The sequence below is a fragment of the Epinephelus moara genome, chromosome 20, assembly GCF_006386435.1.
Source record: "Epinephelus moara isolate mb chromosome 20, YSFRI_EMoa_1.0, whole genome shotgun sequence".
Classification (NCBI taxonomy): domain Eukaryota; kingdom Metazoa; phylum Chordata; class Actinopteri; order Perciformes; family Serranidae; genus Epinephelus; species Epinephelus moara.
This window is the reverse complement of record NC_065525.1, coordinates 29,269,333-29,296,712: the sequence shown is the minus strand read 5'-3', so window position 1 is coordinate 29,296,712 and position 27,380 is coordinate 29,269,333. Positions and strand designations below refer to the sequence as shown.

The following is a 27,380-nucleotide window of genomic DNA, read 5'->3' as shown; positions in this document are numbered from 1 at the left end:
GGAAAAAACTATTGGTGTAAAAAACCTGACACTGAAAACCATCAGAATGCAAAAGAGTGCCAATATTTCCTTTATATTAACCCAAATTTTGTCACTGCTCTAGCTCCACCGTTTATCAGGACATGGTGTAACATAACTGAGCATTCCAGCCTCCACAGATCACACTGGGGTTGTGTTGCTGTCTTATTATAGTCTGTCCCAAACTGTAATTTCTCCCTAGAAAAAAAAGATCAGATGCTAAATGAAAGTTTTTGCTCCTCAGCAGAGGAGGATCGTCTTCCTCTGCTCGGGTCAAGTTGTTGCACAGAGATTGTCTAATAGCTCATTATTGGCTCAGCTTCCTCCTGCACACTTTTCTGCTCTGACCACTGGAGGCTCTCAGCAGCTTATGCGTCACTTCACCTCTCAGTCGCTGATCATGGCGGAGCTACAGCTACAGCATGAAGTGGAGCCTCAACTTCTCAATGGGGACGACTTGACCGAGGAGAGAGAGGATGCGGACGCGTCAGAGTCAGTGAAGAAAAAGAGAAGAAAGAAGAAGAGGAATAAGACCACGGCACCAGGTGAGAGGCATCACTTTGCGAGTAGGGAATCGGTTGAGGAAAAGAAATAGCGCAAAATTGTCTCCTCTAGTGTCACTCGGTGTTGTGCACGAGCATCAGATATGCGGGACAGGAGACTTTTCAACCTGTCAGATGGTTTTCCTGTGCAGCTGTCCCAACTCTGAGCGGCTGCCGCTGGAGCTGAGGGCGCTCACATGGAAACGGGACAGGCTCTGAAAATCGGAATTTATCATCAAAACTGAGTGAAAGCTGTCATTGGAAGATGGAATAAAATTAAATTTTACTCCAGATTAAATATGTTCAATCCTATAAATCCTCCCTAAGCTGCATGAAATTATGTAATAGAAGTATCCACAGTTTTAGTGCAATAAGATGACAACCACTCAAATGCAAAAAAGCAGCATGATAATTGCAGCCTCACTGCTTCATAATGGGGAGAAATAAAATCCCAGAAAGCCTGAATTGTTGAAGCGGCCATAAGTCAAGTGTGGTTCACACAGCTCTGCCTATGAAGGGCTAAATGTCATAATGCTGCAAGGTACATATGCCCTTGAGGGTATTGACTCCCAAGGTATGGAAAGAAATTATGCACAGACCCTGCCAAGTTGAGATCGTAGTGGATGCACTTTCTTGAAATCACTCTGGACCACAAATAATTTACTCACTCCATGTGTGTGTGTGTGTGTGTGTGTGTGTGTGTCAATGCATGTGCATGCACGCCATTGGCTATACACGTGCGTGTTCACCTGCACATGCATGCACGAGGGTGTGTGACTTTGCAGCAGGGACAAATGAAGCTGAGGGGGATGGAGAAGCCGGAGGTGTTGGTGATGTGACAAAACAGTTGGAGCAGCAAACACTGGCGGACAAAGAGAGGGAGGAGGATGGAGATGAAGGTAACTCCTCACCACCACCACCACCATCATCGTCATCATCATCTGCAGTGGTGATTGTGTTGAACTTTAAAAGCCCGTGAAAGTGCTCAGTTGAAATTCAGCCGGTCATATCTGCAATGTGATATCTGATTTTCAGTAGCACACTGGGAATTGTGCCCGAGTGCCTGTCGATATTTCTCACTTTGCAAACTGTATTGAAACTAATGATGCTTTTAACAGATGGGGATGAAGGAGAGAACTCAGCTGGAAAAAAGAAGAAGAAGAAGAAAAAGAAGAAAGGATGTAAGCTGTTTTTTGTTTTGCTCAGTGCAGCAAACGTGTCTCTACAGTTTGCAACATATCGCTCTTTGGCAATGGCTGCCAGTTTAAATTGAAACTGCAGTTCACATCACAGTGGCACATAAGATTTTATAAATGTATGAACCCCATGGCAAAAGCTTTTCAAATCTGCATCCTGACTCAACTGCATCAGAGTCGCTTTGGATCATTAGGTAAATACAACAGGTGCATGAAAGCAGGTTGACTTGGTTAATTAGTGTCACGAGAGTTACATAATGAAGGACTGACACAGGAGGTGTAGGACAAAATGCCACAGGACCTTACATGTCCAGCAGACAGAACAAAATTAATGACATCATACTCCGTAATGTTAGTGTGGAGTGAGCAAACTGAAAATGAGTCATCCTAAAAATGTACTATAGCCCCACTGTATGATACAAGTGCTTCTATATTGCCACATATTTCTGTTACTTGAGGGCGTCTAACACAACGACATCTGTAAATCAGGAGCTGTGCTGTATCGTGTAGCTGGGTTAAAATGTTAATGTCATATACACGGGGAGGATAACTTGTGTTTTCTTTTCTCTCTCTGACTGCTTTCCTCTGCGTCTCCTTCTCCTCCTCACTATCTGGGCCACAGTGAAGGGACAGACTGACCCTCCCTCAATCCCTATTTGTGAGCTCTTTCCCAGCGGAGACTTTCCAAAGGGAGAGGAGTGTGAATATCCACCATCGAAAGACGGGTGTGTGACCTCCACATCGTCCCTCACACTCAGCAGTTAGTCTTCCACTACGTGATAGCTTTTATTTAGGTCTCTCTGCTTTGCACTTTTTCATTTCTGGACATCATAATGAGGTGCAATGTTTAGTGTTTGGTTTAATTTCCTGTTCAGGAGCAAATTAAATTCTGTCAGATCTGAAAAAGTATCAACACAACTTTCACCTGTGCAGGGTTTCTACAAGAGTGCGTCATATCCTCGTTACAAGTATTTGTATAATGAGAAAATAATGAGTTCCTCCTCTCTGTGGTGTGCCTGTCTACCTCCCGCCAGGCGCAGTGCAGCGTGGCGGACCACCAGCGAAGAGAAGCGGGCGCTGGACAGGGCCAACGAGGAGATGTGGAGTGATTTCAGGGAGGCGGCCGAGGCACATCGGCAGGTCCGCTCGTATGTCAGGAGCTGGATCAAACCAGGGATGACCATGATTGACATCTGGTGAGACAAGCACTGAAATATTTCTCCCGAGCCCCTTTTAATGGACTTTAATATTGGCTGCTGGTACCTGCCTGAGCTCGTTTGAGACTGAAATTGATATCAGCACTTCTTCTTTGTCCTCGCCTGCAAGAAACAGTTTTAAAATTATCAAAGAAAGCAGAAGTGCTTTGTGGCTGGGTGCATTATCTGCCCTGACAACAGTCTCATTGTTCCTGTCATCTGCTGTCCCTTTGTGCCGCTCTCTGTTCCTGGCAGTGAGAAGCTGGAGGACTGCTCCAGGAGGCTCATCAAAGAAAATGGGCTAAAGGCAGGCCTGGCGTTCCCCACCGGCTGCTCCATCAACCACTGTGCTGCCCACTACACCCCAAACGCAGGAGACCCCACGGTGCTGCGCTACGACGACGTCTGCAAAATTGACTTTGGAACGCACATCAACGGTAAGAGCTCACTAATAACTTCCTAAGTGCTTCTGCTGTGCTATTTCACACTTGGCATTTATTATGACATGGTGAAATGATGATTACATTATAATTCTCACTGCCTGGAATAAACTGTTCTGGTAAGTTAATTAACTTCCACTTTTTAGATTAATACAGGCTGAATGTTTCTGCAAAATGATGTCCTCGCTGAAACTGGTGTGAGAAACTTTACTTTCTGCTCTTTCAGGTCGAATTATAGACTGTGCCTTCACCGTTACTTTCAATCCAAAGTATGACAGGCTGCTGGAGGCTGTGAGAGATGCAACTAACACCGGCATTAAGGTAAAAAATGCAAGGTGCTCCTTTGGTTACATTTTTAAAAATCCTGAGTACTTACCAAGGAACAAGAATCATCATATTCAAAGCACATTTACATTAATATTCATATATAGAGTGCAGTTTATTATGATTAAACCCTTTAAAACTTTATTCATCCCCAAGGAGAAATACAATTTTTCACTCTGTTGGCCTGAAATACACACACACAGGCACAAACAGGATTTGTACGTGTATTAAATGGAGGGATGTTAGAGTGGGGGGAGCATGGACAGGCACCCCAGGTAGTTGGGGGTTTGGTGCCGTACTCGAGGGCGCCTCGGCAGTGCCCAGGAGATGAACTGGCACCTCTCCAGCTACCAGTCCACACTCCATATTTGGTCTGGACAGGGACTTGAACCAGCAACCCTCTGGTTCCCACCCCAGGTCCTTATGGACTGAGCTGCTGCCGCCCAAATACACTTATTGAGAAGTTTAGTTTCATCTGGCTAGCAAACAGTTAGCGGCTAAATGTGACTTGGTGTGACACAGAAATGTTGAGGTAAGGTCATTATTAAGTAATGATGAATTCCTACTGACATGTCACACAACTTCACATCGGAGGACAGTCCATGAAAATTTTGATACACTTGATACAATGTTAAGTTTTGTGATACTGTATTGATTCTCAAAGACACTAACAATTTTAATTGATAGTTCACATGCAAATATTTGGGCAGTGTTTCATTTTGCATTGTGTTAAAAGCCCCGACTGGTTGAGCCTTCAGTGTTGTAATCTGTCTTCAGCCACTTGACTCTTTTACTCCAATGTAACAGCATATCGCTAGCGTAAACACAAGAAACACAGGCCCATGAAAGAGATTAATAAAAGACGCACCACTAGTATTGACAGTTTTCAGGCTCTTCTTCTGCACTGTTCATGTGTATAACTACGAACATAACACACGTAATCATGAGCCAGTAATTTGTGTATAATCCATGTAATTAGGAAGGCTGTGATCACGTGACCAATGTGCTGACGAGAGTAAAGAAGGACGAAGTATGAAGATAGAAACTCCGTGTCAGGACAGAGGTTGGGGTGTTAGATGGGTCAAACAAACACAGGACTTTCACCCAGGAGACTGATGTTCAGAGCCGTGTGAAACCAAGTAAACACTGAGTTATTTTAAGGTATATCGTCACCATGTTTCTTCTCTGAAACCCCATCTAAGTAACTGTGCGTTAAATACGTAACTTTATGTTAAGTAATTCATGTAATTTGTGGGGCACTAATTCGTTAGATACCATATGAACCATTGTATGAGGATATGTTGCAGTTTTCCTAAAATTAGATTTAAAAATGGCAACATATCAGAATATATTAAATCATTACCCCTGTATTGTGATCGTACAGCCCTAATGCCTACACAATGAGGAAGTAATGATTAAAATTAGAAAAACTGCAAAATAGAAGTGTCAGCAAAAAAGAAGGTTTAAGTCAAATACAAAAAAGCGAACTTAATATGCTGAATATGTGCACAAGCACAGGCACTCAAATGTATGTAGAACACAAAAGATTATTTATATGTTTTAAAAAAAACAGTGGATCACTTAGTGTAAATAAATTACCTTAAAAAACTCAAATACTTATGATATGAAGCATGAAAAAAACAAGTTTAGGAGGTAAAATATACAGCTTATGAAAGTAACGACAAAGTGTATCAACACTGAATAATTAGGAGATAATGAAGTTGCAGTAACTGATGAAATACAAAAAACTGCACTTGATTGGTTTTGGTTTTGCGCCTCTAAGTACCTGGTTCAGAGTTCAGGAAGGCTTCGTTAAAGCGGTCGGTATACATATGACCATATATCAAGTAAAACTATAAATTGAATTGATGAATCAAACTGATTTCAGCTTCTTAAATGTGAATATTTCTTTAGTCTTCAATGACCATAAACTGAATATCTTTGGGTTTCGAACAAAACAAGACATTTGAGGACGTCATCTCGGACTGATTGACGTGTTTTACTGTTTTCTAAACCAGACAACTAATCATTTAATTGAGATATAATCAACAGTTAAAATAATTGAGTAATCAAGTCACAGCCCTGCTATCAAGGATGTAATATCAGATACTAGTTCACTAACATAGTTTCTACCATCATGAGTTATTACATATTGATTTATAGTTATTCAGGAACTTCTCTTTGTATATTATCTGTTTGTTCCTTGGTGATAACTCAGGAGTTTGTTCTTTATAGTTTGTGTACTTTATAAATTAGACACATTACATTACTGTCCAGCCCGTCTGTGTGTGAGCGATGTAATGATGTGAGTCCAAACACCTCTCCTTCCAAGTTTGCAGGAATTGATGTGCGCCTGTGCGATGTTGGCGAGACCATTCAGGAGGTCATGGAGTCTTACGAAGTGGAGATAGATGGGAAAACATATCAAGGTAATGTGAGGTCATTTATCATCTTTATATCACGCACAGGCTCAGCTCTGCTTCCAGTTTATTAAACCTCTGTGCTGTGTTCTCTTTCCAGTGAAGCCAATCAGGAATCTCAACGGCCACTCCATCGGACAGTACAGGATACACTCAGGGAAGACAGTCCCTATTGTTAAAGGAGGAGAAGCCACAAGGATGGAGGTTTGTACATAACTGCTTGCTTGAATTATTATTTCACCCGAGCCAGATGTGGATGTGACCAGACTGTGGAGCACAAACCAACACCGCAGCCTCTTTTTACTAGAGTGCCTGGAATTAAACCTTTATTAGCTGCTTGACCTTGCATATAAATAAACCCTTTTTAATTCTTAAGTGTAATTGGAGGAACATGTGGCTGGTTAGGGTTACGACGGGGTGTGGAGAAGTGTTCCAATTCAATGCTCTAACTGCTTCTTAGTCACCCTCGTCAGCACTTTAATTACACCTTTAATGGAATTACCAGCCGCATCGAGTAGCAACACGTGTTCAAACTCCAGCCCCTCATTTCACCCTAAGAGCGCTGAATTGTGGGCATCCAGAGTTCATTAACAGGCCGGCACTTCACCCAGGAGGAACATGGCTTTGCAATGTCTTACATTTCCCCGAGATCCACGGCTGCCTCACGCCCGCACAGCTGCAGTACACGACTGTATTTGGACAGAACTGAGCATTTTAATTGGCAAGCTGCTGACTCAAGCATTTTACCTGATGGTTCCAGGAGGGTTGGGGGGGGGGGGGGGGGGGGGGGGGTTGCTGCTGAGGTGGCAGCTTTGCGTGTTGTATTTTTAGCTGAAGTGTGTTGGTGTAACAGGGCCATTACCCTCTTTGTGATCAGAGAGTGCACGGCTGGAGTGGCAGCTGGGTGTGCCACAGGGCTGCTAGCACTTTGACTGATTATCGGTGCAGCGAGAGAGGGTGTCGCAGTGTTATCAGCTAATACCACAGGGACTCCAACAACAGCCACGCGCTGATAGAGACACAAAACGCCAATGAAACCCAGCCAATCGACTCACACGAGGCACTGCTCCACAAAGGACACCACTGCCTTTGATAGACTGCACATGAATGTGTCAGCCGCTGGCATCTTGAGGTTTTAATTTACTCTCAGTCCCCCTGGATCGTTTTTGTCCTTTCAGTAACATCATACCCAGCACCACATAATGCTGTAGAAAGGTGTACAGATACAGATATACAGACAGGGGCATATCTTCCTATAGACCGCAAAATCCCCCACACAATTTTTTTCCCCTTAACATTCAATAAATGGTGGAGTGGAGTGGATGTGAAGAGCATTACAGAGGAAGTGAAAGTCAAAAGCCTCAAGGCGCAGTAGAAAAACAAAAAAAGATTTACATTTGCAAATTTGCACAAACCATTTTCTTTCTTACTGTTTGTTATTTTTTTGCACCAAAATTCGGAAATAACCCACGTAATCATGAGCGGGTAGTACGTATATAACCAGCGGTGGATGAAGGACCTGCAAGCCACACTTGAGTAAAAGTACAGGGACCGGGTGCATTAAAGACCTTAGGTTTTCCCCTTAAGAAGTATCACACTTAAAGCTTAATTTCTCCTCAGTTGAGAGGCTTACACAGTTGCACAGAATCCCTTAAAAGGTTTTGTTTGTTAAGGACAAACTCATTTACAGCGTTGAAAGAGATTTTACAGCGGTAAAAGTTTCCATTGGGACTGTTTGTTTGCTTGTTCTCATGCTTTTGATGCCTGTTTTTGTTGCATAAAGTTGGCCTATAATTAGATAGTGAGAAAAAGACAAGACAATCATAGAAAGCACAAGCTACAAAGTAAACTTGATCCCCCAAATACCAATAACCAGCTTCTTCTGATAGCTGACAATAATGGCGGCCAGCTGGCAAGAAACAATTTTGTATTACAATTTAACAGTAAGCTAAAATGTCTGAAAATCTTTTAGGTGACAAATAGGCAAGTCAGAATCAGAATCTTGGTTTATATTTGATCAGCTCTACTTAGTTTTCCTGTTCTATCTCATTTTTTTCGGCCTCTGTTTTCACTGTCTTCTCAAACCTTTGCTATTACAGCTGAACACGACACTAAAATATGTTTCTAAAAACACTGTAGGTGAGAAACAGGCAATACAGTAACATAATTTTGATATGTATTTCATCAGCACTGCCAAATTTTACTGTTTGATCATATTTTGGTCTGCGTTTGAGAGAGAGAAGGGCAGGTCTGTCTCTTGATCTGCTTCTATACTCTTTGTGTCCGTGGTGGCGGTATGGGTGGCAAGCAATACAAAAGTGCAAAAATGCAGCCTGTAGTTCGAGCGACAGCCTGAGAGCAGGGGGGGCGAAGCGATATATCTAGGCACTGGTTAAACTGGTTAACCACAGTTCATTTACACAGACTGCCCACATTGTTTTGATAGAAACAGTTTGATAGCTGGTTGAAAATCGGTGAGGTATTCCTTTAAATACCGCTATGTCACACCATTGTGGGGCACGTAGGATATCACATGAATCGCTGTATGAGGATATGTTGTGATTTCTCATTAGCCCTTGTTTTTAGTTTCATATACAATAAATATAATAATAAAAATGATAATTTTGGGGGCTAACTTCAGGGTGACAAATGTGTTCAGTCCGGCTCTGTACATAGATACACACTTTCATAGAAACTCTACATTTTACACAAAGTGATTTTGTCTTTTCATTTGTTGTCTCTCAGGAAGGTGAAGCCTACGCCATTGAGACATTTGGCAGCACAGGGAGAGGTGCCGTCCACGATGACATGGAGTGCTCACATTACATGAAAAACTTCCATGTTGGACACGTACCAATAAGGTTCTGCTGTTTTCATCTCCTCCCTCTGTTGAAATGCAAAATATTGATCCTGAAAATTGTTTATAGTTTAATATTTGCCTCTTACTCTTCCAGTCTTAAATTATAACAAATGAGGCTGTGAACATAATGCTTGTTGTTTACATCCATAGAGTCACTCTTAAGTTTGTCTCACTATCGAATCTTCTGTGCCGCAGACTTCCAAGGGCTAAACATCTGCTGAATGTAATCAATGAGAACTTTGGCACTCTGGCGTTCTGCCGCCGCTGGCTGGACCGCCTGGGCGAGAGCAAGTACCTAATGGCGTTGAAGAATCTGTGTGACCTTGGCATCATAGACCCGTACCCACCTCTCTGCGACATCAAGGGCAGCTACACGGCCCAGTACGAGCACACCATCCTACTCAGGCCCACCTGCAAGGAGGTAGTGAGCCGGGGAGACGACTACTGAGCATGCGCCCAGAACTGGAGGCGGAGCAGGAGGAGCATGACAGCTCAAAGACAACAAACCTCTGCAGACTGATCGCAATTATGCAATATTTCTCTGATAAAAATTTCCAGTGCTTCAGTAGGTAATTATTCTAGCAAGAGCAAAAGACTTGTGTCATGGCAGTAGCTTACTAGTGTTTATTTTTCCAAAGAATCAAGCCAGTAGACAAAGGGCATATCTTTATGAAACGTAGTGTTGTCATTTTAGTCATATTTTAACGTGCTGCTTTTAGGAAATATGCAAAAAATATATGCAAACGAAACATGCAAAAAAAGGTTTTGGCGAACGCCTCGCCTGGAAATGCTTTGCTTCACTGCGTTGTTAAGACCTTGTGAGGAGACTGCAATGAAATATTTATATTTCTATATTTCTTTGCTTGAGGCAGTTTTATAAGAAATAAATTGTTATAAATCTTGCATTGATTGCTGTGTGCACATTTATGGAGGCTTGAGAGCTCAGCATGCTCGATTACATGACCAGTGTCTGATGATGTAAAGGTGTATTTCTCTCTTTTAACCAAAGGAGGGCGGTACTAAAACATGGGTCGGACATCAGTCAGTCATCTGTGTTAGTGAAGATGTTACAATGACACTCATCAGGTTTCATAATGTCACCATGGAACGACACAGACGTTTCCCAGAAGCATTAAGAATGAGCACACTGAGTGTAGTTTATACAGTTTATATGAAAAAGAAGAACATACAGGACACACACAAATAGCTTTACAAATATCACGTTGATGATGGAGTACATTCAGGCACCCTAAATCACCACTTTGTCCTTTACAAGAAGAATGCTCAGCCCATTTCTCTTATTTTGGTAAAGTCTTTGGGACAAGGACACGGGCGGTGATGTCATGTTTGAGGAATGCATCATGTCTCCTCACAGAGTTTGTCCTTCTCCTTGGAGACAGCGGACCCGTCCTATTCTTAACTGGGCCTGGCTCAAAAATGGCCTGTGGACTCTGGATCTGATGCGCTGTGATGTCAATGAATGCCCAGGCTTTTAATACATATTTATTTTGGGGCCGGAGGAGTCACAGGCCAAAAAGAGGAGCATGTGTTTAGAGAGCATGTGCTCCCGTTCTCACACTCACACACACTCTGGCTCCCACAGGGTCATGTTCAGAGAGCCCTTCTCAAGTGAATCCTCCTCGTGTGGAAGCAGGGCGACTGAGGACAGCAGAAAAATCCTCACAGAATCACATCTGGCTGAAGCAATCTGACAATGAGCCACTCTTATAAATGAAGCAGGTGTGAGAGCAAACTTGTTCCTGAGCGTTTGAGCCGGTTGCATGTACTCCAGACCGGAGAGGGTGGAGTGTGTTTTGCTCTTGTCAGACAGCAGGCGGGCGAGTTTGCCGGTGCAGAGCAGAGCTGTTCAGATTAAGCCGCCTGATTCCTTTAATGTTTTTTTCATCCTCTCCCCTCATCCAGGAGTTACTTGTTCTGACCTGCACAGTCCCAGACTCCCTGCCAAGGACATCAAGCAAACACACACATCCACACTCACACACATTCTGATGTTGACTTCATTCATGATTTATCGCCAATATCTGTGAGAAGACAAGGATGATTCAGGCCGTGCCTTTGCACGATTTCCAAGTAAACAGCTCTCAATGAAATTGATACAGTGGGACGTGACTGGCTCATCAACTCTGACAGTAACTTAGTGACAGTTCATCCCAAAATCAAAAATACATATTAGCCCTCTTACCTGTAGTGCTATTTTCAGTCTAGATTGTATTGTTGTGAGTTACCGAGTGTTGAAGGTATCGGCCGAAGAGATGTCTGCCCTCTCTTGAATATAATGGAACTAGATGGCACTAGGGCTGCCCCCGACTAACAATTTTCCTAGTCAACCAATAGTCGTCATTTAGGGCCATTAGTCGACTAGTCGCCTGCATGTTTACGATATTAATTTAATTATCAAATTATATATTTTGGGCGGGGCAACACAATGGTTTGAGTTGAAGGTGTGAGAAAGAATAGTATCAGTAACATTGTTAACACTGTGCTACATTACAGAGAAATACAAAACCGTACTAATGAACCTTCATTAATATAGGCCTATATTTTATCTACAAGTGCACGTCACACACTGAGCGAGCCGCCTGTTAATGATGCTGTCGGCAAAGCAGTAATGATTGCGCTAAGTGGCTAATGGGCATGTAGCTACTGACATGTTTCAGATGATACGTCATGTTTGTAGTCGACCAATGAAGATGAGTTTACATATCACCTTGGGTTCGTCCTTCACCTTCTCAAAATGATCCCACACTTTGGATTTCCTGCCCGACATGTTATTAACTAGCCTGTGTGATAACCACAGGTACCAGCCCTGGAAATTAACCTGACTCCTGTCTGACTGCTGAGCGTGGACACTTCCTGTGTCTGTCCTTTCAAATTAAATTCCCACATGGTCCAGTCATATAGGTTTTGATTTATTTTGATAAGGTGCAGCCCCTAATAGAGTTTCAGATGCTACTAACCGAACAATGAAATCTTGCCAACTTATGACCTTTATGGTCGACTAACGTTTGGTCGACTATGAGGGGACAGCCCTATCGCTCACAGCGTCTGAGCTAGCTAACGTTAGAGCTGAGCCAATAAGGATGCCATTAATGTTTACATCTCATGCTGTCATGAGCCTCTCGTCCATGAGTAGATGCACGCTTCCTTCTTTGCAGTGATACAGTTGGTAGGAATAGTTCGGTAGAAAGAAAATAGTTCCTACTTGAAGCTGCTCACAAGGTCTCTGGATCTTCTTGAGTAACTTGGTCATGATTTCTGTATTTACTGTTGAGTTTTCAAATGTATTTTTTGGTGCTTTGAGCACCACAAGCCGAAAGCCATCTAGTTTCATTATATTCGAGAGAAGGCAAATATCTCTAGAACTGATATCTCCAACACTTTGCAACTCGCGCAAAAACAATCCAGATCAACAAACACTATTACAGGTAAGAGGAAAAATCTGTTCTTTTGATTTAGAGGTGAACTGTCCCTTTAACATGCACTGTTTTATAAATAACCTGGAAAATATCATACATAGACAATGAATAAATGCAACATCAGCTTTGTCTTTGTCCGGATGAAAGTCTTTATGGCTTGCTTTGTTCTCTTTGATTCTTAAGTGACTGTCATCTAGCGAGGTATGTGCTTACTTCTATCAGCATTGCAGCTTTTTCTTGGGGCAGTGGACTCCAATTTGGAAACAGAGGAAACAGTCAAATCGCTGTAGTGGGCATGGGCTTTCATTTGAATGTCCAAGCAATGCCCAAATCAGACAGTGTCTCTGTTCATTCTGCTCACTCCTGTATGTCACAGATCATCCTCCACCCCTTCACCCCTCTGTCTGTAGCAGTCCGTGGCGATGCCCTACCAGCGGCCGCAGTCTTTTCTGAGGATGTGAAGGATTTTGCGTCCCAGATTTGACTTCCACGGTTTAACCAGGCTCTTGGTGTTGATCATCAGTCGGCCGGTCTTCCAGTCCTCATGACCGGCCACGACATACTCAGATCCTGGAGGACAGAAAGCAAAGCATGAGCCACTCTGAGTCTCAAGAGAAAAATCACCTCATGTAAAAAAGAGTCATTATACAACTATAACCAACCAGTTAAATACTGTGCTGCTGTGGCTGGCTTGGATGAATGTTGCCACGATTATTGTGAAAGTGTTAGGTGTGAAATAGTCTCATAACAGAGAGGCGGCTCTAATCTTCGAGCTGTAAATGTCCAATCTAAATGAGTGATGCTAGGACGTTGGCACCCGCTCAAAGCCTCCGCGAGCAGCGACGAATATCCCATGTTCAGCACAAAGCTGGCAGATTGTTCACTCAAGAGTCGACTAATTAATAAGCTTTTGCACGGGGAGCAATAAAGTTTATAAGTGGGGGTTGCTGCAGCTGACCTGGGTTGAGGATAGGACAGGTACAGCCTTGGCTGGTCCAGGACTCTGGGTAAAGGGTGACGCTTCCCCTCTGGATCTTCATCCGAGGGTTCTGGTGCAAGACCTTCTTGACCTTGACCTCCACTTCTGCGTGGGAGCCTTTGTCATGAGCCGACATTACCTTCACCACCAGCACTGCCAAGGCAACACAAACAGTCATTCAACAAATAAGCAGCCTACAAACAACCACATCCAATCACCACTTTTATTCTTTTGCACCACAGACACATTTCTACTGTTAAAGGGAGGCTCTGAATCCAATGGTATAATGTCATCTGTGGCTCTGGAGGAGCTTTTTAAGTCTAGGAAAATAACCGGAGTGATGTCATCAGGATTTTGTTGGCTATTGGAGACTGCAAATTTTTTAACAGACACCCTGCATTATATGCTGGGGACATGGAATTTGAAAGATGTGGGCGTAAGTAGGCAGAGAGAGGCTACTGAGCTGCAACATGACAATTATAGGATCCAGCATTAATCCATGCTGTGGACGAGAAGTCAGATGTCTTGGCCTACTATTCTTTTACTCACAACTCAAGGTAAGTGCAATGCTAAATTTTGTTAGTGCTTCTTTAAAGGTAGCCTGTGGAGTTTTCGACCACTAGTGGTGCTGTGGAGCGATGTTTTTATGAGTGGGTTCTTGTTTTGTTTGTTCTGGTGCAAGTGCAAAAGGATGCAGGTGACAAGATACACTGATGGGGAAAGGTTTGGCTAGAGGGATTTCTTGGTTGCAGTTGTGGTTTGGGTTAAAATGAATGGATTTCTGCTCTAGGCAAACTTCTCCCATGTGCAGCAAGATTTCTGCCAATGGTTTTACATTTTTCTACTCTACTGGTGTGTTAGCACACAAAGAAAAGGTTGCAGTGCACCAGCAAAGGCATGTAAGAGGAAGACTTATAGCAAGTAAACAGCTTTTGGTCTTTTCAAAATCCACTTTGCAAATGTTTTCAGGAAACACAATGAAAGCCTTTTTCCCAAGCTGAAACTTCTATTACTTGATTTTTTTTAAATTTATTATCATTGGCAGTCCTCTTCCTTCCCTGGAAGAGGTTGCTAACAACTGCTACCCCAGCAGAGCCTTGGCCATCATCAAAGACTGCACTCACCCAGGGTAGACTTGCTGCCCTCTAGAAAGCACTACACATCAGTCAAACCCTGACAAACAGACTCAAACACAGCTTTTTCCCCACAGCAATAAGGTCTGTCAACAAATTCAAATACACAGGATGATTCTTTTTTTTTATGGGTTACTACACTTTATGTGGTGGTGTAGTGGTAGTTGTCAATGAGGGTGTACTATTAGGCAGATGGGAAGGTTACCAAAGAGGAAGTGGATATACTCTTCTATGTATTCCAATGGCTTTTTGGTTGATAAATGGAAACGGCCATAAAAAGAGGAAGGTATACCCTGTATAGCTGTGACTACTCTCCACTATACTACTGTCTGTATGTCTGCAGACTTTCACATTGGTTGATTTTTATATATAACCCTTGGGCTGCTGTCCTCTTATTTGTGTACGTACATGTGTAAAAACCAAAATCAATATTGCCTGCAGTCTCACAATACTCTACAGACGTTGGTTCCCAAGGTTCAAAGAGAACTAGACAAAAAGGCTTTTAAACACACTGCCTCTTTTTCCTGTTCCTATTGTGGTGAGTAACAATGAATGTAAACAGGAACTTTTTGTTAACAAGAAAACTCCGCAGGCACCTTTAAGACGACAATCACTTGACAGGATCTCACGTGGAGCAACCAATGTTTAGAAATGTTTTACAGACAGGTCTGATGGGTTCTGCAGACACTCCACTGTGTTGTTGAATAGTATCACCCTCCTTCACTGTCATGATTGGCTCACAAAATACTGAATCAATTCCCTCTGTCAAACAGCACTTACCGTAGTCATACTCTGCAGCACAGAAGAGTTTAGGGCTGCCAAGGGTCACTTCCACACACTCACATTTCTCTGGAAAAAAATGAATCATGATTAATAAGATTGATATAAATCCCTTCATCATGATGTATAGATTTCAGGATCAAAACAGCTGCATTTCATCTGTGTGGGTCGATGAGTGTGTGCAGCGTACGCGTGTGATATGACCTGTGACTCACCAGAGTGGTGCAGTGCAGAGAAAAGCTCCTCTACCCTAAAGAGTGCCGTCTCACTATTATTGCTGCTATGTCCCATGTGGCCGGTGGCTGTATAGAAGACCTCCACATCTGAGCTGTGCCGCAGAGGTAAAACCAGTCAGAGGCAGGGCTCCACTCAGTGTTAATCATCCAGAATGCACTCCACCTCCACAACACACATCACTTAATCCAAGTGCAAATACATATGGAAATAGTATTAAGTCTTGGCTCTCACCCAGAGATGCAGTCACCAGTGTAGGGGTCACAGTCCCCTGTGCAGTCGCACGGACGGCAGCCGTACTCATGCAGCCCCCAGTATCCCGGCATGCAGCTGTCACAGCAGGGGCCTCCAACACCGGGCTTACAAGTGCACTCCCCGCTGCTGGGGTTACAGAGAGTGCTACCTCCTGAGAGGATGGAGCCTACAGGGTGGCAGGAACAGGCTGCAGAGGAGCGGGGTGACAGAACAAGAGGACTGCATGTTAACATCTCTGTCTGTAGGTCAAACGCTGTGTCTCTTTTTTTTGGCACAGAAGCAGCACTCAGTATACATTATGAGCCTGTATGTATGCAAAGGACAAACACACTTGTAGAAGCACAAACAAACACATTTCGGAGTGTACACAGTGAACTCCCATGGCAATATGAACTGTATTTTATCATCCTCCTGTAACAAGCAACAAGCTGGGAGAACGTACTCAACATGCTTTAAGCAGCTGCGGCGAAAACAAACAGTAACTCACTCCCTCTCTACGCTGTCAGGCCTGCCGCCTGATGGTCCCTCGTGATGACAGATTGATTTTTGTTACAGACTCGCTTCATCTGTTTCCAAAAACGGCATGTTTGTTCTTAAAAATGCTTCAGTGTGCCTGGCGGGGGGGAAAGGGCAAGAATGGGAAAAATGTGCTCGCATGGTCCATGGGAAATTCCTCCATTGTTTGCAATTACAGTCACATTCCAAAACAGTGCGGCCTCCGTCATTCCTGCTAAGGAGCGGACTGGAGTCATCTTACTATCCCATCACTGGGAAGGCAGTGACTCAGTGAGGCACTAGAAGGAAATACCCTTATCAAAGAGAACAATCTGCTTTAATCAGAAGGGTCAAAAGAAAAATCAAATCTCTATTACTGCCTTTAAAATATCAAAGGCTTCCCTCTTAATTGGAATTCTCTGCTGGCATCTGTCCAGAGAGTTTAAAGCTTCACTCTGCAGAAGAAGATTTACAAGCTTTACCTTTGCAGGAGTCAGGGGCAGTTTTTGGTCGGCTGGGATCCCTGAAGAAGCCCTTCTTACAGTTCTGGCAGTGACGGCCCTCTGTGTTGTGGCGGCAGTCGTCACACACGCCACCACTCCTCCGTCCAGTCGCCAGCCACAATCCCCGACTGAAGTGACAGCTCTTGGCGTGACCGTTACACTTGCACTCTGGGTTTAGATGGACATGTACAATCAAACACACTGAGACGTTTCTCTCTGCTCGGCTGAACTTTTAAAGCCCTGGTGATAGCAGTGATAACTCTTTCTGTAGCCAACACAAAAAGAGAGGAACTGCTCTGTTATTCATCATGCACAGGCGTCCAAAAGGTTACGTGTGATTTATGAGACGAAATTCATTTTCGAGATACGTCTACACGCTGTGTGTCCTACTCTGCGTTTGACTCTCCTGCCCCATCACTCACTCTGGCACTCATGCGGTGTCCCTATGATGCCGTTGGCCGCCTGCCAGGGTTGGTCATTGTAGAGAGGTGCACAGCGCTCGCAGTGGTCACCGGCTGTGTTGTGTCTGCAGACACACTTGCCGTGGACCTGCAAGGCAAACAGACAGAAACATAATTGGAATTTCATTGCAGCTGCACGCATTTGTGACTGAATGTTTTTTCATGTGCTTCAGGAGCATTGCTTAGAGCATAGGTGTAGATTTAAGGGGGGACACAGGGCCCCCTCAGTTTTTAGAGCATGTGCATTTGTCCCCCCCCCCCCCCCCAATGAAAACTGGAAAGGAGCAGAGGGCTTTTACTTTGACAAAAAAACTAAAGCTGTAAAACTGTTTATTTGTCCTGTGTGTGTGTCCATAAAAATCACCACCCACACCATTTTGTACCTGCTTTGAACTGCATCTAGATAAACAGTTGAAATTCAGACCTGGACTCTGCATCTCTTTTCTCAACACCCACCTGAGCACAAATAGTGTCCTGACCTGACACGCTGAGGCAATAGCTGCCACACCTATAGATCCATCATATGCACACTTCCATACACCCTTGGCTTTAGGAGTACTGCTGTATCATATTGTAGGGTACCCTGACTTTTTGGAATTTATGTATTTTTAACAGAGTTTTAATTATGTTCTTCTTGAACTGCTAATTGTTGGGAGATGTTTATTACCCTGGGCAGGTTGGATGGTTAACTACGTCTGTCATCAGCCTGTGGACTAATGCAGGGATGAGTCCTAAAACCCGTAAATGAGTTAGCATTTTTGCACTACGGCTTCCCTCGTCTTGAAGTCAGTGGGTTTTTGTTTAGATACCTGAAATAAGGTCTGTAGTTAACACAAGCTTAAGAGACTTTCGGTTTTGTTCTACAACATAACATATGTCAGTAAATACCCCACTAACTAACTTCTGAAGCTTTAACGTGTTAAAAATGTGGTTGCTAACAAGTGGCTAATGAGACCACAAAGCGCCATCACTCCGAACACGGCTTTACAGCCTTGTTGTGGTGACGACGTTGAAATCATACAACCGTGGTGCAGTTTGTTTATAGCCTAATGTTAGCTCTTTACTTCTGGAGACTGCATTTATGCTTCAAAAATCCTAAAAGTGGTGCTCCTTTGTGAAGATTATCTTGCTGAACAAAACGTGTTAAGTATCATTAACTTTGGTTTGCCACAGAGCTTATTTTCTGCAATAATCCAAAATCCAATGTAAAATACCACAGGCTTTTTGTCAAGGGAGCCAGCCTACTAATAAACACCATCCCTGCAGCACTGTATATGTGTGGTGACCATTTTAAAACATTTCTGCTTGACAAAGATCATACAGAGCTAAACATTATCCATTTAAATTCATTTGTGGTCTGTAGTCAGTGTGCAGGTTTTCACTGAGGCTGATTTCCAGCAGTCCTGCACCCACATGATGTAGGCGTGTACCTGACACACGTAATACTTCTATTGCAACAATCACAGTGGTTACACACTGTGTAGCTTATTACCGCCTGTGTAACGTCTCTACACCCTCTCAGACCATGTTGGAATTAAACTAGTGCTTCTATTCTCCATTTACAGTAAAGAGAATAACACGACAGAGACTATGGGCTGTTAAAGCATTAGCTTGAATACCATAATTAAGGTTTCCACATCCTTAAAGCCCTGTAATGGTAGGTAAAGCTGTGGCCTAATATCCAGTCTTCACTGCAGCCTTCAGCTTCAGCGGCACATACCAACACACAGCTGAGTAACAAGGGAGTGGTGGGAACAAAACCCCAAACCTGCTACTCCCCATGGCACCACATAAACAAATAAAAACAGAGACTAAATGAAGCTATTGGCAGACTTGTGCATGACACGACATCTCTGTAAGTTTTCACAACAGAGGAGCAGAAGCTTTTCCTCGGTGCACTGTGCACCTGCGAGCTGTACGTATGTTCATAAACCCAGCTCAGGAATGGCTCACCATGTTGTTGGTCTTCTGTTGGCTGGGCTGGAACCCCCCGGCTGGGACACAGTGGTCAGCGTGTCCATTGCAAAGGCAGCTGCCTTTGACAATGAAATCATAGATGGCATAATGGTCTGTGGGGAGAACGGCAGCATCAGGATGTTTGGCCTGGCAGGGACACTGCTGGCGCTGCAGCAGGCGGACTCTGAGGTTGGTGATCATGAGCTGGTTCTGGGCGGCTGGTCCGTATGGATCCACTGAGTGCCAGGGCGACAAGGCGCGATAGATCACCTGGAGAGAGAAATACAAGAGTGTTGTAGAAAAAGTGTGCTTTGATGGTAATTAACCTAGAGGCCTTTTAAAGCCCTTCAGCCTTGCTTTATGTTGAGAGGCTTTACTCTGGGTGCAGGGAGGTTAAGTTAAGATGGAGACCTTGTAGAGGTACCCGACTCTCATGGTAAGAAGTCTGAACCAAAGGCTGCACAACACGGTTTTCCCTCCCTCAGGGTGGCGTGATTATGACAAGACATAAAAACAACAGCTTTTAAAAGAACGGATAAAAACACATTAGTGTAGAAAAACAGAGGAAATAAGAGAATTGAAATGAAATTAAAACTCAAGTAAAATCAGGAAAGGCTCTCAGATGTATGTTTTAAGAAGGGACCTGATTTGCTCAGGCAGATTGTTCCAGACAGCAAACGCTCTGTCTCCTTTAGTTTTCAGCTGAGCCTCTGGAACAGACAAAAGACCTCTGCCCTAGGACCCCAAAGTTCATTCTGGCGTGTACAGCACTAAGAGGTCAGAGATACAGCTGGGAGAGACCATGAAGAGTCTTAAAAGTAATCAGTAAAATCTTAAAATCTGTTCTAAAACATACTGGGAACCAGTGTAAAGAGGCTGAAACTGGTCTCTTGGTTCTGGTTAAAAGCCTGGCAGCTGAATTCTGCATATTAAAGTCAGGACGACTGAAGCTCTTTGAGTTATTCTTATATTCCTCTAAGTGAGAATTCAGTTCCACTCAATTTTATTTATATAGCCAGGTATCACAAATCCCAATTTGCCTCAGGAGGGCTTTACCGTGGATCCTCACAGCGGATAAGGAAAAATCCCCCTCCCAAAAACCCTCTAATCGCAAAAAAAAAAAGCAAAAAACCTCAAGAGGAGCAGCAGCTGAGGAGGGATCCCTCTCGAAGTACAAGTTTTCTACATCAAAGAGAAAATGTCTCAAATTTTGTTATTCCTCTTGTAAAAGCCTCTCTAACAAGTGAGAAACTCATCTTAGAGACACCGACAGACCGTGATGAAAACAAACATTATACCAGTTTCTCTTCTTTCTCAGTCGGCTAAATTAAAAACAGGCATCAATCTGTTTCGCCTTTCATGCTCCTCAAATAGCTGCTATTCTTGGAAAATGAGACCAGCGCCAATGTAAACACGGACAAATGGTTCTTGTTCTCAATCATTAAGTTTAACTGAATGTTGATCTTTCTGATACATCCTCTCTGTCTGGATATCAAAACATGCACATGCACAAAAAACAGGTCCTTACACCTCATCACAACATCAAGAATGGAAACTGTCACATTCATAATGAGGATTGTGTTCATTCTTTATGAAAATCAAACAGAAAGCAGGAAGCAAAAGTGTGTAAGACCCAAAAATATATCAACCTGGACAAATTTAATCTTCAATACACTCTTTTATTTTTCAATCCAAGTCTTAAAGTAGTTCTGTGTCTCAGTGTCGGGTAGATCTAAAGGGTAACTTAAACATTTTTCAGCGTGGACCCTATTTTCCATGTATTTGTGTCTAAGTGACTGATGAACAACAATTTCTGGAATATACCCTTCACTAAGTCCCGCCCCAGACACAGACTGGCCAATCATAACGTAGCATCATCCAGCTCAGACCAGGGTCCGACAACAACACAGCTGTGCTCCATTGACTCTGATGCAATCGTCTCAGATTCCCTTCATTTTCAGGCTGGTTTTGTGGATTTGGAGCTAAATGTTGTGCCTGGGCCACGTCGTGTATTAATGATACTCGTTACCTGGAGAGGTTGGAAAAAGATATACGTTTCTTCCCTGTTCCAAAATCAAACCCTGAAAAGTGTAGGGTTAGCTAGCTAGCTACTGAAGATATAGCCTACTGAATGTATACACATGCTGCTTTTGCTTTTTAATGATTGTAACAGTGAATAAAGACCGACCCTGCTGTACAGGAACCAGTGAAGGGAAGCAGGGAAACTCGGCATGGGGGCAAAGCCAAACACCGTTCATCTGCACACACTGCGATGCCACACAGCTGGTTCAGTATCATTTATATTCATTGTCTTCTGTGGCGATCAGCAGTGATGTGGTGGTTCACTTTTACACTGTGATCTGTAGCCTATAGTTCGGCTTTAGCTTCTAACTATCTTTGTCTTTTTAACCTGTTGTTGCTGCTGAGTCAGTTTGACATCCTGGATATATCCTTCAAACACAGACTGTAGACCCCTCTGTCTGCTTCTCTCTGGAATCACTGTTTCATTTTACCACAAATATGATAATGTTTCCTCAGGGAGTGCAGTTAGTTACAGTGTGGGCTCCATGCTTACTCTGACAGCTTGTCACACCACCAAGAAGGGGCGGGGCTTAGCGAAAGGTCAGTTGGTACGGTATTGAGCGAGAGGGGCAATTGAACACTGTCACTGTATAATTTAAAGTGGTTATTTTTGCCACAGACAGGTTCAAATTGTTATTATATGTGTCTGAAGTGTCTCTTTATCTTATGCTTGATCTGATCTGTTCGTTATTGTCTCATCAAGCGGATGTCTTGCTGTAAAATCTCACCAGATGTGCCTTATTGTAGTCAGACAAACGTGAAAAAAGTAGTAGTAGTAGTTTACAGAAAATGTATCTTAGTGTTATCTAAAAGATTTTGAATGTCATGGATGGTTAATTTGCTGATTTCGACAATATGGACGAGGCCTTTGAATTTGATTTATTTGAGCTAGAGTACACAGATGAAGAGCAGGTGCTAAAAACATCTCGACTGATATATATCACTACAGGTCAAAGGACAAACATGCACTTTTAATTTGGGGGTGAACTGTCCCTTCAAGCATATGTTGCCTGTGGTGTTACTTTATGACTGAAACTCGATTTTCACACCACATTTTGGGGATGTCTTTGCATGTTGAACAACAGAGACACTAATTATAAAGGGTGAGGGGCTTACACTAGAGAGCTGACATACTGTAGCAAGACACATACTTGTTGCAAATACACTGCAATTATGAGATCAGTCAAAGCCATAAATTCATTCAGACGTTTAACCAGAACCTCCCAACGTGGTCTGAGGCTCTCTGGAGCAAAACAAATCTTTACCATCCAGTGAGAGTCTCTTTTTTTACACCATCTGTGTGAATGAATAAATGCTCGGCTCATGAATTAACCATAGCTGGTTATCTGGCTAAACCTCCCTGTGATGATGCAGCTCCCATAAATGCTTTGGGGGAAACATCAGAGGTAAAAGTGAACATTGATATTCTAGCTGTGCATGTCAAAGCAGTTTGAGGCTCAGAAGGCTGGCCTAACAGAAAAAGGTCTCCTGCAGCCTGTCAGAGGAGGTCAGTTTACAAAGCGGCTGTTTGTTCAGTGGGTTGTGTGATATCAGCTTATAGTGCATCCTCCCCGTGCCAATAAACGGACAACAAGAGCAGAGCAGATGGTGAGTGTTATTGCTGTGAAGTACTGGGGGAATGTCTGGCAGCATGTTTTGATGTGGTCACTCTCAGATCTCAGGAATAAAATCACAATCCAATACTGAAATGTCTTCTCTGGGCTGCAGATGACTGGCCCTTGATCTACTTGTATGTATAATAGAGTTTTAATTCAGTGAAGATTAGGGCTGGGTATATTTTATTCTATATCATTGTCCACAAACTTTTCTGTGGAATCATATTGTATTGTGAGCTTGTTTATCAAAAATAGTGCCAGGGGAGGATCCTCCCCGACAGAGGTATGGGCTAATCCCTGAATGTCCTAAAATCCTATATCCTATAATCCATGCTGCAATGAATTTGTGATTTATCTCGTCCAAACGATGGAAGGACCAATGAACGCCGAGGGTGTGGGCGGGTCTAGCAATTAGCCAATCAGCGCCACGCTGATGTCAAGCTGTGCGCCGGTGGGTAACTGGTGAGGATAGCAACAATGGCAACCGCTACAGATCCTACAGACCATATAAACGATGCTATCGAGGTATTTCGCCACTACTCGCGTTAATGGAGGACCAAATTAAGGAAGCTGCTAAACTTGATTTAACGGTGATGCAGCTGGGCGTGCACGACGACGGAGACATTTTAAATGGGCAATGCTCGCTTGTTTTCGGCACCCCCGAGGCATGGATACTAATGACTTCAGATTCTGGGTGAGTCGTTGATCTCTACTGATTGGTTAGGGAAAAATCAAATTCCCTCCCCCTTGTAAATCGCCTTCAGTGGAGGCGATGTCAGACTGAAGGTTCTGGGAGCTTCAGTCTGACACTCAGGCTAGGCCCCCGGGCCAAGTTGAGTATATAATGCACAACAATGGAAAACAGTTCCTTCAACAACTGTCAGTTTGATTGTTTTATATAAGTTATATTGCGTACATTTGGCATACCAAGATATAAATATCAAAAAAACTATGAAAGTAAAATTTACTTCAGTAATTTAAAGGATATTCACATGAGGAGCAGACACTTTAAACCTTGTCTCGTGTAAGTGTAACCTCTAAATGAAAACTTGCCAGTGATGCTGTTTAGATAAATCTTTGATGTTCTCTGCATTCTGCCCAAGTAGGACATCATATTGCCAGAGGCTTGTTCATCTGAAAAGGTGTTGTGTTCCCTACAAACAGACACAGTGATGATTTTTGGAGTTGAATGAATATGTACAGTGCTGTACAATGCTCACTCAGGGGTGGACGTACAGTGGGCCTGCACCACCAGCTGCCAGCCAGCAACACAACCATCAGAAAAAAATCTTATGTGGCACTGTAGGTTTCTGTAAATTGCAGATTTGCATGTTGTCATGCAGCAGGTACAATAAAAGTTTCTGTTTTAACAATGCTGTGGTTAATGTATGGTCAGCTTTGGAAACAAAAACTACAATCTGGGTAACAAAACAACCACCTTTCATGCCTAAAAAGCCACTGGAAACACAACTCAAGTCAGCTCATACACTACGTCACATTAGAAACGTTTATATGATGCATGTGACTGGTCTCAGCTACATTTTGCTATGACTGTGCTTGATTATGGGAATGTATTATACATTAATGCACCCACCTAGTGATGGCATGCACTGGACTTTGAGTATCATGGTCCATTGAGTTTTATTATCAACTGTAAGCAGCTACCTCATCACTCTATCCTGGATGCTCAGGTTGGGTGGCTCTCTTTACAGTTTCGTAGACTTTACAAAGCTATTCTTGGCCTACTTCCAGCATATGTGTGTACATTAAGCAAAAAATTGAAAATGGCTCTGCTCTCCATTCTCAACATGTTTTTGTTTTCCGTACTGAGAATACGTAGAGTTTGGGAAACGTGTGCAATCTTCTGCAGAGGAACTTGAAGTTGCACTCAGTCGCAATCATCTATATGCCAATGTCAGGATGTATTTAAGCTGGTCTTTCCCTTGTTTTATGTTTTTATGGTTCACCTACAGCATATATTAACATACTTTTAGGCTTTTCTTTGTAGTAATCTCATGAAGTGTTTTATATTGCTTGTTTAAGAGCTATATATGTTTAGTTTGTATTTTTGTTCCATGTTGTCCGTCTGGAACTTTATGTTGCTGCCTGCCTGGTTAAATGAAGGTTGAATAAAATAAAATAAATGTGAAAATGCATCTTATTCATGGATTGCAGAAACATATAATACCAACATTTTATTCCTGACCTCCTGCTCCTCAAGATGTTATTGCAAAACAATGTAATTTTAGGGTTCCTCTGTCCCTAAGCTTCCAAAAGCACTGAAACACGCAAGAAATATATGTTTTAAAAATCCATTTTCTTTACATGCATTTAATATATCTATGGTTTGTCTAGTTTATATGTTTTTGTTCATGTACTCCTACATCTGTGAGTTTATGATTTCAAATTTGTGTTCTGTAAAATGAAATGAGAGCTGACACAACATGATGTATGTAATTTCATCTTTTGCTCAACAAAAACACTTTGCCCACTTCTTGGTTTGTTTCCAGTAAAGTGATATACTTCTTCTTATCTTCTGTTTTTAATTGACCTGTAGAAGTAAGTGTCTTTCTATGTGGCCCCCAACCACACCCCTCTCATGCCACACTGTGTACTCACCTCTCCTCTGGTGCAAGGAAAAGCTCCTGAATACTTGGAGGTGCAGGTTGCTCCACTCTCCCCGTCTGTCGACCCCTCTGCCAGGCCGAACACCCCCTCGCAGTCCCGGGCAAAGTACCTGAGGGCCCTCCAGGTGAGCCCGTGGTCCTGGGAGCGCTCCAGCACCATGGCAGCGGGGCGGGGGGAGCGGAACACCAGGATGAGGTGGGTGAGGAGGAACTCCGTCTCCAGGTCGAGCTGGAGCGTCTCCTGCTTCACGCCCTCCGCAGACTGCCACCAAGTGTCCGGGTAGCGGAAAGAGGAGTCGCTCATGGCGGAGGGAGGGTGCGCCTGGCTGGGGATAGCTGAGTTGCACTTGGTGCATTTTGCAGGCAGGCAGGACTCCCTGCTCCGGGGGGAGGATGTCTCTTTGTAGATACAGTAGGGCTCCGAGGAGTTGGAGCCGCACATCGACAGGGTGCTCAGCACTCTGCCCTGGGCCAGGTTGCCCATGCGGGGGTTGCAGGCTCGGCCGGAGCAGCGGCTCTCCGCAGATGGAGGTTTGGACTTAGACGTCTCTGTAAGGAAAAAGTTACTTTTAGTGTGATATGAGGTGAAAGAAGAATGGTGAGTTTCGGTTCCCGCTTCCCCAACTCCCCTTCTTGAATTTGTGTGATGCTGTGAGGCACGTGGGTTTCCCAGAACAGCACGCGCAAAGCTTGATTAAGTCATCCACATCTTCATTAATGAGTGAAAGTGTCAGACACACACTCACCTGCTGACAGAGGAGAGGATGCGCACACCGGGATAATGAAGAGTAAAGTCCACAGTCTCATCCTGAAGCAGCTGTTGTTCCTCTACATAAAGTCACCTGTCTTATACTCCTCACAGTTTGATCCAAGGATACCCACACGTTAATAATCCAACATGCTCCTCTCCGCTATAAAATAACTACTCACACACGGGTACAGAAATGAACAAAGTCAACAGACCTGAGCCTATTCTTGTCTGTCATGGTGTAGAAAGAAAAGCCTTGTTAGACTTGACTCGTTTTATCTGAGCGCCCTGCAGTCCTTATCCTTAAATTATTCCAGCCCACGCACTTCAGGGTTCAACTTGCTGTGGAGAGTTCATTGACATTTGGGAATATGAAGAGGTTAGCACCGCCCTCCTTCTCTTGTCTTCTCCAGACCCCGCCCACACTGGCTCCTAAAATCAGGAGCATCAGACCCATCTGTGGGAGACTTGTTGGCATATACTGTATTTTAAAATAGATGTTTTGATTATGATTGTGTGTGTAGGATTTAGGGGATATATTGGCAGAAATGGAATATAATCTAATAAGTGTATTTTCTTATGGCATGGTGATGCAGTGGTTAGCATTGTTACCTCACAATCAGAAGGTTCCTGGTTTGAACCACAGGGTTTTCTTTGGGTGCTCCGGCTTCCTCCCACAGTCCAAAGACATGCAGGTTAATTGTGACTATAAATTGCCTGTAGATGTGAGTGTGAATGGTTGACTGCCTCTATGTGTCAGCCCTGTGATAGTCTGGCGACCTGTCCAAGGTGTACCCCGCCTCTCGCCCAGTGTCAGCTGGGATAGTCTCCAGCCCACCCGTGACCCCAAACAGGATAAGCGGTTACGGAAAATGAATAAATGCAGCATGTTTTCTTTAGTGTATAATCATCTGAAAATAACAATCGTGTTTTTGTTACCTTGGAATTAATTTATATCTTCATAGGGAGCAGGTCCTCATCTACAGAGATCACCATGTTGCACTGCCATGTTTGTACAGTAGCCCAGAATGGACAAACCAAACACTGGCTCTATATAGGGACATTTGCATTTTTGTGT

At 43.4% G+C, this 27,380-nt stretch overlaps 2 protein-coding genes across 2 annotated transcripts; one reads left to right on the top strand and one right to left on the bottom strand.

Moving 5' to 3' along the window:
• Nucleotides 1–373: 373 nt before the first annotated feature.
• LOC126408524 (methionine aminopeptidase 2-like) lies at nucleotides 374–9,899 on the top strand. The gene is made up of 11 exons (XM_050074120.1): nucleotides 374–563; nucleotides 1,346–1,459; nucleotides 1,679–1,741; nucleotides 2,379–2,481; nucleotides 2,791–2,952; nucleotides 3,208–3,389; nucleotides 3,619–3,713; nucleotides 6,049–6,145; nucleotides 6,237–6,340; nucleotides 8,882–8,997; nucleotides 9,192–9,899. Exons 1-11 carry the CDS (start codon nucleotides 389–391, stop codon nucleotides 9,442–9,444), a joined length of 1,464 nt encoding a protein of 487 aa, XP_049930077.1. The 5' UTR covers nucleotides 374–388; the 3' UTR covers nucleotides 9,445–9,899.
• A 257-nt stretch (nucleotides 9,900–10,156) lies between these two features.
• LOC126408514 (netrin-4-like) lies at nucleotides 10,157–26,641 on the bottom strand. The gene is made up of 10 exons (XM_050074099.1): nucleotides 26,301–26,641; nucleotides 25,547–26,103; nucleotides 19,227–19,499; nucleotides 17,235–17,361; nucleotides 16,792–16,980; nucleotides 15,794–16,001; nucleotides 15,541–15,653; nucleotides 15,326–15,394; nucleotides 13,392–13,565; nucleotides 10,157–13,003 (listed from the first exon to the last, which is right to left on the bottom strand). The coding sequence occupies exons 1-10, from the start codon at nucleotides 26,359–26,361 to the stop codon at nucleotides 12,861–12,863; spliced, it is 1,914 nt and encodes a 637-aa protein (XP_049930056.1). The 5' UTR covers nucleotides 26,362–26,641; the 3' UTR covers nucleotides 10,157–12,860.
• Nucleotides 26,642–27,380: the final 739 nt, after the last annotated feature.

Coding starts and splice junctions, on each gene's coding strand:
- LOC126408514 (XM_050074099.1), bottom strand. CDS start 26,361: ATGAGACTGTGGACTTTACTCTTCATTATCCCGGTGTGCGCATCCTCT. Junction 16,981..17,234: donor GACACCGCATGAGTGCCAGA/GTGAGTGATGGG, acceptor ATCTAAACCCAG/AGTGCAAGTGTAACGGTCAC. Junction 15,654..15,793: donor ACTGGTGACTGCATCTCTGG/GTGAGAGCCAAG, acceptor TCTGCGGCACAG/CTCAGATGTGGAGGTCTTCT.
- LOC126408524 (XM_050074120.1), top strand. CDS start 389: ATGCGTCACTTCACCTCTCAGTCGCTGATCATGGCGGAGCTACAGCTA. Junction 2,482..2,790: donor TATCCACCATCGAAAGACGG/GTGTGTGACCTC, acceptor ACCTCCCGCCAG/GCGCAGTGCAGCGTGGCGGA. Junction 3,714..6,048: donor CAACTAACACCGGCATTAAG/GTAAAAAATGCA, acceptor TCTCCTTCCAAG/TTTGCAGGAATTGATGTGCG.